Source organism: Squalius cephalus (assembly GCF_949319135.1).
Source record: "Squalius cephalus genome assembly, chromosome: 4".
Classification (NCBI taxonomy): Eukaryota; Metazoa; Chordata; class Actinopteri; order Cypriniformes; family Leuciscidae; genus Squalius; species Squalius cephalus.
Genome location: NC_137125.1, coordinates 14,206,807 through 14,218,400, shown reverse-complemented (window position 1 = coordinate 14,218,400; position 11,594 = coordinate 14,206,807). Strand labels below are relative to the sequence as shown.

At 38.7% G+C, this 11,594-nt stretch overlaps 1 protein-coding gene across 1 annotated transcript; it reads left to right on the top strand.

The window, feature by feature from the left end:
* Positions 1-2,390: 2,390 nt before the first annotated feature.
* On the top strand, positions 2,391-4,652 carry LOC307157630 (uncharacterized protein; the record flags this gene model as incomplete). The annotated part of the gene is made up of 6 exons (XM_079869557.1): positions 2,391-2,604; positions 2,880-2,979; positions 3,172-3,311; positions 3,713-3,907; positions 4,421-4,558; positions 4,648-4,652. Exons 1-6 carry the CDS (start codon positions 2,412-2,414, stop codon positions 4,650-4,652), a joined length of 771 nt encoding a protein of 256 aa, XP_079725683.1. The 5' UTR covers positions 2,391-2,411.
* Positions 4,653-11,594: the final 6,942 nt, after the last annotated feature.

Genomic DNA, 11,594 nt, shown 5'->3' with positions numbered 1-11,594 from the left:
CAGGAGCAACAGGGACAAAAAAAAAAATCGCTATAATAGGTAGCTAAAATATACTCGTTGGCTTATAGTAAATGTGCAGGGTCAAATAATTTAGGCACAAATTAAAACAAATTAAAACAAATTCTAAATAAAAGCAAATAAGATAAAATTTCATCACAGGAGCAGCGGCAGCTAACAGCGCCAGCGTTCACTCCGGAAGCCTTTTTTGTGGGCGGAGCTTAGGTGGCGGCAGAACGATCCCTCTGGCCGCTATCTGCCATCACACAAAAATAATGTATGCTAATTCTGCTTTTACTCACATTACTCTGTCCATCACTCCAGCCTAGCCTCTTGTTGTAGTCATGCTGCTGCCATCATGTGTCAAGTTGAACTGTCGGGACAGAAATATGCTACTGAGGAGGAGGTTGCCTGCACCTCCAAACCCAGTCAGTGGAAGGATATGTCCTGGTCAAAAGTTGAGCCGCAGAAACTAAAAATGATTAACTTCAGCCGTCCAAAAAGGCATCTAACTGAGTTACCCCAATCTCGTTGTGTACCAACACTCCAAAACATTCCAGGTAGCCTACACACTGAGCCATCTGCATCATAGAGGCGCAACCATTATGAATAGAAAGAATATAACATACAACTTCCTCCTTCTGTCCCACTCTTCCATTTGCCTAGATTTGGAATTACTTGCAACATGTATAATTTAAATGAGCAGATAAAACACAACAGATAGGCCTGCATGTAAATAAATGATGAATACAATGATGGTAGCCTGGTTAAAACCAGACCCTTCTCAGTTGAAACTGAGTGTAGGGTCTGGAGAAGCTATGTAGACAAATCATTTCCAAAGGGGCGTCACCAACCGACGTAGCTCAGCTTGATTGACAGGTGATCTGACCAATCATACTTCGCCATCCGCCATTTTGTCCGACAAAGCAGTCAGGAGAGTAGATTAACATATGATGATTTGAACTTGAAAAACGGAGTGTACTGACGCCTTTCCGTGGTTAAAACAACATTCCTTCTTATGTTTGTTCATGTTTATTTGAGGCTATAAATTAACTAGAAGGAAGAGATGATCGGTTCACAAGAACAGCTTTAACTGATGCTCTACAGCGATCTGTCACGGCACATTAAAGAGCAACAAAACGGTATTTATTGTTTGAATTTCTTTAAAAAAAATACCAAATTTGAAAGCTGAGACTTTGTTTAATATGTTTAATATCAAACGTAACCGAAAAGTAACCTGCTCTGTCCTGTCTGCCAGCGTGTTGTCAGTCTCCTCTCTGCTCCGCAATGTATTTTTCACTGCGTGAGAACTCCTTCAGCGTCGCTGCGCTGTCGTCATCATGTAAATCCCTCCCCAAACGTTTCTCATTGGTGCCGCGATTTCGGCGACAAAGAAATGAGTTTGAATGGGCTCTTCTCCAGACTATCCTGGAGAGAGAATTAAAATTCGCCGGAAGTAGTCTGGGTTTTCCCAGGCTACAATGATGGTGTTGCATTTTCATAATACAAAAAAACATACAAACTGTAGTAAAATGTTCATTGAAAAAGTTGTATTAAATATACTGCCTTTCTATTGAAAATAAACAAATCTGTTCCTACACTCGGCAATTACATCTGATGATCTTCAGGCTCTGAAAACAATATGCCCAGATGCTGCTTTGTTTACAGCCATCAACACAGACATGGACTCTGACACAGATACAGCCTCTGAAACTGAATACGAACTCCCTGAACCTCTGACAGCCATGTATGATCCATCTGCAAGGGACCTGTCACCAGCTGACCTAAAAGTTAAGTGTGAAGTTAGCTTTGACAAAATTAGAATAAGATGCACAATTTCCAAACTGGAACATCTACAGGATGTGACTAAAGAGCAGGCAAAGTGCACAACATGGAACATACACAGAGTAGGACACATAACTGGAAGTACTTTTAACAGGGTTGTTAGATGTAAGCAGTCTTCAGTTGAAAGTGTGGTCAAACATGTAATGCAGTATGACACCAAAGAGCTCACTGTACCAGCTGTCATGTGGGGCAGGCAAATGGAAGATACTGCACGTAAGTGTTACGAAACAGAAATGAGGAAGACACATACAAATTTCAACCTAAAAGCAGTGGGGCATTCTCCTGTGACTGCTGTGGAACTGGTTTACTAGAGATTAAATGTCCTTACAAATACAGAGAGGGACTACAGGGGTCTGAAGCTGATGCTACCTTCTGCCTAGATGAATATTATGAGCTGCGCCAAAACCACTCATACTACTCACAGGTTCAACTGCAAATGTATGTTTGCCAATTGAACGTGTGATTTCATGGTGTGGACAAAGAACAATAGGGGAATTATCACCCTACATCACACGGCGTCACGCAGGTTCTACTGCGCATGTCGGGACCAAAAGACAACAAACGGAAAAATGTCGTGTTGTGCAGTCGGATGCCAGAATCGTAAATCTGTAAACAGTGGTCTTAAGTTTTACCGAATACCATCAACGCACACTCCTTTTAACGCCAACCGCAGACGTCTTTGGTTACAAGCCATCAGAAGAGCCGACTGGAACGAGGACAAAATTAAAAATGCCCGACTCTGCGGTTCACACTTCATATCAGGTAAGTTAACGGTTTACAGTTACGCTAAATTAGACACAACATCACTCGGTTAATAATGAGTTGTACAACACAGAATAAAGTACAAGTTTGAGGCGAACTTGCTTACTAGCTAACTTACCTTCAATTTGGTTACGTTGTCTTGCTAGTTACTAAGTTAGCCTAAGCTTGGTAGTAAAGTTAGTTCTTGGCTAATACGTTATAGTAAACTCAGGCTAAGTTTGCTGTTACACTCTATCGTACTGTCAATCACTAGAATACACCTTTTTTTTGTGCAGGAGAGGTATCCATGGAATTCAATAGTCCCGACTTTGTCCCTTCTGTCTTTTCATTCTCAACCCAGTGTGAAATAAACAAAGGTGATGCAAAACTTGAGAGGTAAATATCGTCAATTTTGCCTTATTTAGTTGCTAACTGGGATCACATTGCATGCATCAATATGCAAGGAATGTATGGCAAGTAATGTCACATCTTTTTTGTAAATATAATTTGTTAGACCAGATCGTTTTTGTGTCTACTAACCAATTAAACTGTTTTGGACTGATTGTTTGCTCTCATCTTTGATATCAGATTTAAGAGGAAAAGAAAAAGGGATGAACCCACCCACAGACCACCAGACCAAGTTACTGATAAGATTGCATCAGAATCTGTAGGAGCTTGCCTGTCCTCAGATGACTGCAGAATAGAGCCTGTTGCTGGTCCTTGCATTGGTAAGAACTTCTCATATCTTAACTAATGGCAGTCTCTAGGCTTGTTCGGCGCTGCACAGACCATCAGTTTATGACATCAAAGTAACGCAAGAGCGATAAAAAAACCTTTAGGAGCCTAATACTCTCTAATCACTCTTGTGGTACTTTGATGTCATTCACCGATCGGTCTGTGCAGCGCCGGTTCAATTCAAACAAGCCTATTATTAGGATGAATCAGGTCATTCTGTTTTATATTGTTCAATACAACAGAACTGTGTTGTGAATGAAGTTGAACATTATTCTGTTTAGCACATGCTAAAACATAAGATGAAAACATCTTATCAAATAATTGAGAAAAGCTAAACTAAAACAAGTGACAATGTATCTTTTATAAGTCAATTACAATCTAATCTCTATTTCAGAAGCCACAGTCCCAAAGGTTCTCCATGATGATCTGAAACACAAGTACAGCCAACTTTCTACAGAGTGTGACAACCTGCGTTTGGACATAAAAAAACTGAAATCTGAGAATGAGGAACTAAAGACAACACTCAGAAAAACACAATTTTCCTTTAGCTCTATCAAAAGCAAGGCAGTGCATGTTCTGTTTTTCACAGGTCTGACAAGTGTAATTTTTGAGTGGTTGATTAGCAAACTTAAAGACAGTGTAGAGGTTGTGCGTGGCTCTATGAACCTGGAGGATCATCTACTAGTCGTCTTACTAAAATTAAGATTAGGGCTCAGCAACAAGGATATTGCTTTCAGATTTAATGTTACAGAATGTGACATCTCTACAATTTTGAGAAGTTGGCTCCCTGCTATGTCTCTGGCTTTAAAGCCTCTCATCAAGTGGCCAAGCAAGCATGCAATATTAAAGAATATGCCAAAATGTTTTAAACCCAAATATAAACGTTGCAGGTGCATTATTGACTGTACAGAAATTTTCATCAACAGACCCACAAATTTAACCTCCAGAGCCCAGACGTACTCCACTTATAAAAGCCACAACACTGTTAAATATTTGGTTGGCATGTCACCTGCAGGAGCCATTACTTTTCTGTCGGCAGGTTGGGGCGGGCGGGTTTCGGATAAACAAATTACATCTGAGTCTGGATTTTATGACCTTCTAGAGCATAATGATGAGATACTAGCAGATCGTGGTTTTACCATTAGAGATGAGCTTGCCACACGTGGTGCCACCCTTAGGATCCCTCACTTTACCAAAGGAAAGAAGCAGCTCTCTGCTCAAGAAGTGGACATATCAAGGCGTTTGTCTAATGTGCGAATACACATTGAAAGAGTTATAGGTAGATGGAAAAATTTTAAAATTCTGACAACTGTTATTCCACTCACACAGGTTGACCTCTTAGATGATATAGTGATTGTGTGTGGAGCATTAACAAACCTTTGTAAATGTATAGTCCCAAGAAGATAGCTTGATTTAGATTCCACTTATTGAAGAGGTTTTTTTTACATTGTTTTTGTTTTCTATTTACTTGGTTTTTATATGATGTCTTTTTATCGCCCTCTTCATACTGTGTCTTTTTTAAATCAATCAATCAACTCACACAGGTTGACCTCTTAGAGTATATAGTGATTGTGTGTGGACACAAACCTTTGTAAATGTATATTAGTCTCAAGAAGATAGCTTGATTTTGATTAGTTCTTTATGTAACTGTTTATTGTAAATAACATAACTTATTGCACATTTAAGTGTTTTTATGTAAAATATTTGTATTGTATTAAATAATTTGCTTCGAAGTACATTTCATTCTGAGTTGTTATTTTTTGCACTGATCACAATACCAATCCACAAGCTTTCTTCTTACTCTGGCACATGTGTAGTGAAAATGATTCTTGCACTTTGCACAGTCAATCATCATCCCAAAGTCTGGCCTTTGACAGTGTGAGCAGACTGCAGGTGCTTGCATCAGTGGATCCATGGTGTGTGTTAACAGCTCAGGCAAAACTCTGCGTTTAAAGAACACTTCAGCTTTAGGCAGGACTGCTTGCAGCATTTCTTCATCTCTGGTGATGCGGTTGATGGTAATATCTTGCTTTGTCCAAACCACGAAGTCGCAGTACTGGGCGTTGCATACAAACATGTGAAGCTGAACTTGATGGTAGTATTCATGATTTTTCTTTAGTTTAAGTGCTTTGTCTAAGCAGAACTGTGTGTCCTCACTACTTCCTGTCAGACCATCACGGTATTTGTATGGGCACTTAATCTCTACAGTTGCTTTCCCACAGCAGGTACAGTTTGCCATTCCATCCGGCGATGCTCCAAGATGTGGTTTGTCTGGCCGCACAACAAGACCGCATAGCTCCACGTCAAAGTTGTGATGTTGTGCTTTCATTATTTCTGTGTATTTTCTTCTGGCTGTGTCCTCCATATCTCTTCCCCAAAGTACTGCTGGGACATGGGACAACTCATGTTTGTTGTAGTGCATTACCTGTTTTACAAGGTTTGTTTTAGCGCTCTCGGTTACTACAGTACATACACGATGTAGGGTTGTGCTCGTTATCCTTCCAGTTCTGTGTGTGTGCCAGGCCTGAGAGTGGGCCTGATTTTTAGTCGCTAGCTCAAGGTTTACACACTGGTCATTCGTTAACTGCTTCCCCAGATTTTCGAAGGTCTCTTCACACCTCTCTTGTAGTTCATTTTGGCAGAGGCATCTCAGATTGGCATCATACAGAGCTACGAGTGGCTCTGGCAGGTCTCCGGTCTCTGTTTCAGATTCTGATGCGGAGTCTGTGTCACTGAAGTCCATGCTAGTGAGCACAGCTGCATTAGGTGCCAATACTTTCAGGTCTGCAATGTCTTCATCTGTCAGTTCTGAATACACAAAATAATTGTTAGATAACTTATTTTAATACAAACTACAATCAAAGCTGGTTACATGTCATTAATAGTTACATGGCACTGATTATAACTTTAACTTTTTATTAACAAAACTGTTTTTACATTAATTACACTACCGGTCAAAAGTTTGAGAACATCCCCATTTTGTAGTTTTATTGAAATATAAGTAGTTCAAGTCCAGTAAATGATACAAAAGTAAGCAGCAAACTGCCAAAGTTAAAAACAACATTTAGGTATTAACAGGCTGTTCCAATGTGTTCACAGATTGGGACACCTTGTAGAGTAATGTAGAGTAAATGTGTTTTTGCATCAATCATTTACTTCCATTGCTTCAAAATAATCAAAACTCCGAAATAATGTAACACCTTGGAACAACATGTCCTAATACACCCTCAGAAGCTTTATTAGTGCAATATTGCAACTAGTCTTTTTTCATTAATTGCCCTTTTCATTTAAATAAAATAAAACAAATTAATACCTGCTTGTTATATGTACGACCTGATCTTTTCTACATTCAGATTGTGTCTACCTTTTACATTGTTCTTTCTACACTTTACTCTGACTGGCTGCAGTTGGGTGTCTGTCCTCTTAGCCTTTCTGAAGCTGATCTCACTCAGTCTGGCTGGTTTCACCTCTCTCTTGGATGTGTTAATCCACATATTTGTCCCTGATGTACAACACTTCTCCGTCTTTCCCATCCTGACCCACAGCTCAACTTTAAACATAAGTGCAGCTGCATGACTGCAGCATGACCCTAACCTGCACAAAATTGTATAATAGTAACACACTGGTTTACATTGTGCTTTAGGCTATACATAACAACAGTTGTATCTATGATTTCAGCAAATAAGAAGTTACATTTTGTTTGATTGAATTGCTGAGAGTGACTGAAATGGGTAAATAATGAAAATGTAATATAGTAATCTTATTTTGGTTACATACCCAGCCATACAGGTGCAGTTGGCAGTAAGGATACAGTTGTTTGTCTTGTTGACGATAACCCAGGCCTTGTACATTTCCGTCTTCTTACTCTGTCTTTGGCTAGGCAGAACCTCCGTCTTCAGCACAACGAAGTTTTGAACTTGATAATCATGAAATTGTATGTCTTGGACGTGACCACACAGAACAAAGTTGTACGCATCAAGCGACTTGTACGCTTTTAACTTCTCCCGGGTATATACACTCGGAGTTTCGATAAGATAATTGTATATCTCTGGCCACTGGATGGCTGGCCATTTCGTTACATCGTTAAACCATTCAGAAGGTTTTATGGCAAACGGATCTGTAAGATGTATCCCACTCACTAACGTTAATTTCATTTTATAACAGTTCTTATCGCTGGGTGACAAACTGTTAAAATACGCGGAGAACATTCCGAAAATTAAATATAAACTCAAATATATATAAAAAATGTATATGAAAATGTTTTAAATCGAACTATTAGTATTATAGTATTATTCTTTTCCGTATCCGTGTAATGATCAGCTGTAATGATCAGCTGTTAACGGTCTTTCTGCAACCACGATGCGCGCGCATCCCGGATGTTTACAAACCTATAATTGGTCTATAGCATCACCCGCCGGATATGGAGAGATGACCGCTTCTTTGAAGAAACCCTTTCAAAGGGTGAAGTGTTCTTCATGGACCACCTCCTTCCAGAGCTGGTCTGTCGCTGCCAAGACCCCCAGTTGGCTGAAGAGGTCAACTGTCCTCGTTGCAAAAGACCCAGCTTTGGCAAAATGATCACATGCATAGACTGTTGCAAGCAATTCCACTATAAATGTGTGAACATTGTCAGACAGACCAAAAGATGGAAATGTGAAGACATAGCCTTGGTGGATACTGTACTGCACATGATGCCCCCCCCCCCCCCCCCCCCAAAAAAAGTCACCTCAAGTCATACATCTTTGTTAAATATATATTCATTAATTTCATTTAGTTTGTTACATTACATCATATTACAAATATCATTAATTATTCTTACATCACACATTGTTATATATTTTTAACACTTGTTTTTACAATCATTATACTGTAAGCTATATTCAAGTTGTTGGTCCGTTTGATCACAACATAAAGCAGTGGTTCTTAAACTAGGGGTCGGGACAATTATTCAATTTTTTTTTTAACATATTATACATACACATGCTGCTGTCTATTTCCGGGGGACCACAGACCTATTGGCAAATGGTGACAATGTGATCTAGCATGTCAACCTGGCTTATTGGTATGACGCTGTTCAATATTTGGAAATTCTTCAGCTGACCAATTACACGTTCTACATGTATACGAACCCTCGATAACTGTCGGGACGTGTCAACGCACAAACTAGACAACTGTGACTTACCCTTAGTGAAACTAGGGATTTTTAAAGTTGCTCCCACACTCGCCAACTCTTCTCTTACTAGGAACCCTCTGTCTGCAAGTATGACATCACCATGGTCAAGTTTGTTTAAAAAGTTTGAATCTAATGTAATTAGTTTGTCTGAGGCCCGACCACCCCAACCATCGGACAGAAAGGAAATGGAGCCTGCAGGTGTTATGCCAATTAAATATTTGATTGTGTTCTGGTGTTTGTAATTGGACCAAGTTTAAGCTCTGGCTTTCAAATTGTATGTCCTTTGTATAAAAAATTCAGTACAGTCAATTATGCATCTACAGTTTTTGAATTTGGGTTTAAATGATTTAGGCAAGTTTGCTCTCACTGCTTCCTTACTGGGCCAAATTACTAGTGGTTTTAGGATGGAGGACAGCAGGGGTACCCACCCACTCCCTTAAAATTTTGGAAACAGTGGAGAAGGGAAGGTCGAATCGATATGCTATGTCCTTGTTGGAGAGGGCAAACCTTAATTTCATGAGCACTAACAGGAGGTGGTTCTCCAATGTTAGTCCACCCTTCAGTGTGATCGCTGAGCTTCTTTTGAGAATGCTCAAAAGCCATAAAAAAGCCTGTACATTTTGGAGACCGGTGAAGAAGCAAAGCGCAGAGTCTGAAATAGAATTGAACCCGAATTTGGATTTCTTCAGTTTCTCTTTCAGCTGCTGGTTTTCTTTTTGTACAGCCTCCAGCTCTCTTTTCAGTGAAGAGTAGTCCTCACGCAGCTCTCTATATTTAGCCCTCTGGGCTTCTTCGCCCGAAAACGGGCGAAAACTTGAACGTTTCGAATTGTTTAATTTTTTTGCTTCATCGGATGGGTGAAACTTGGTGACTTTTGTTTTATTACCTATATGAACACACAAAAAAATCAAGGAGATGATTCTGATATGTTAAAGCAGGGTTCACCAATCTTGGTCCTGGAGGGCCGCTGTCCTGCAGAGTTTAGCTCCAACCCCAATTAAACACACCTGAACCAGCTAATCAAGGTCTCACTAGGCATACTAGAAACTTTCAAACAGGTGTGTTGGAGCTGGTTGGAGCTAAACTCTGCAGGACAGCGGCCCTCCAGAACCGAGATTGGTGAACCCTGTGTTAAAGGGTCGTAAAAAAAAGAGTCACACTTAGCTTCCTCCCGGTCAAAAACGGGCGACATAGGAAATGAATGGGAAATAAGAAAAAACAGGAAAACTCAGAGAAACTTTTGGTAGTACAAGCTACAGATCAGCCACTGTGCTGAAAAAAAAGTGTACAGCAATGAAGGGGTGACACTCTAAAACATCAAGAGTGCAAAAAAGACACCCTCCCCCCCCCCACACACACACAAACACACACACACACACACACACACACACACACACACACACACACACACACACACACACACACACACACACAGAAATGAACTGGTAAGACTGAAACAGCAAATTTTGCCCCAAACTATATAAAAATTATATAATCATAATATCGTATCGTTTGAAAGAACTCTTTTTAAATTTTTTGAAAATATAAATTACATTACATTTGGACATTGTCCTGCCAAGAAACAGCGGATAAAAGACAATATATATATATATATATATATATATATATATATATATATATATATATAATTTTTATTATGATTTTGCATTTCTTTCTTATTTGTCATGGAATAACTCTGGAAGGAAATAAGGTAGGAGGAAAATTCTTTTTTAGTGAAGTCCCCCTACGTGTTAGCTGCACCTGGATGAAAAATAATAATTTTTGGATAAAGGAATCAAAAGTTACAGCATTTGGAAAAGAGATAGCCTTTTTGTACAGTCTTTGACACCCCCTCATGGGCAATTTTTTCTCCATGAAAAATATCTTGTCATAAAAGCAATAGATTATGTTAATTTTGGGCTCATTTTAATTGTAATAATATGCTGTAAAAAATGAAATGCCATTTTCAATTATCTGAGAATGTTTCATGAGCTGTATGATGTTTTTGACACATTGCAGTACATTATTTTATAGATTATGAAAAAAAAGAAATTATATTTATCAGCAAATAACTCAGCAATACTTAAGGGTTTTTCAAAGTGGATACATTCACTGTAAAGTTCAGACTCTAAGCTTTCAAATGACATCAACTTTGTGTTAATCAAGGCAAGATTTTTAAAAAATATGGTAAAGAATATTTTCGCAGCTAGGTGGCGCCTGCTGGCGGTACACTTGGTTTTAGAGAGTTAATAAATGTAATTAGATGCATTAAAAAGCTGAGATCCTAAGCTTTAAAATGATATATAATTTGTGTTGTTCCATTCAGTGGTTGCTTAGTAATATTTTTTTTTTCTTTCCGAATGGGAATAAATCAAATAAATAAATAAAAAAGCTATAGGCCGCCTATAGGCGGTTATAGGACATGACACAAATTAATACATTTTGAAGCCACTAGATGGCGCTCTTCTCACTTGAAATTTTTTTTTTTAAGCCTGCACTCTATTTTGATGTGAAATGTTGCATTTATTGAAAAATAAAATAAAATAAATTAAATTAAAAAATATATATTAATTCTAATGGAAAAATAGCTCATAAAAATTATATAATTAATGCAAAGTATCATAAAAAAATCCTAAAATTCTAAATAATAATCAGAAAACATTATAGAACAAAAATATATTTGATTGGTTATCCTGGGAAAAAGTAAAGTAAAATTTTAAGGCTTCGTCCGTTTTCGGGCGCGAGGAAGCTAAGTGTGACTATTTTACAAAGAAGCCCAGAGGGTTAGTTTCGAGTGCACTCTCAGGGGAAAGCTCATCTACGAGAGAGGGAGAGAGAGAGACACACACACACACACATTTTACTAAGGCAAACACATTGTGTAACAAACTAAAAGTGTCAGTTTATTAATTAATCAAAATTAGGAGTTTGACACACCTGCAGCTGATTCCAGATCAGGCATGACACCAGGTCTCTCATCAGGAGCCCTTGACTCCCGTCTTCTCTTTCGTTCATACCTACGACAACAGCAGAGGAAGGCATATCAACATAAAATATCAGCAAACAATCTAGGCTGTTTTCGAGAGCAAACAAAACAATATAT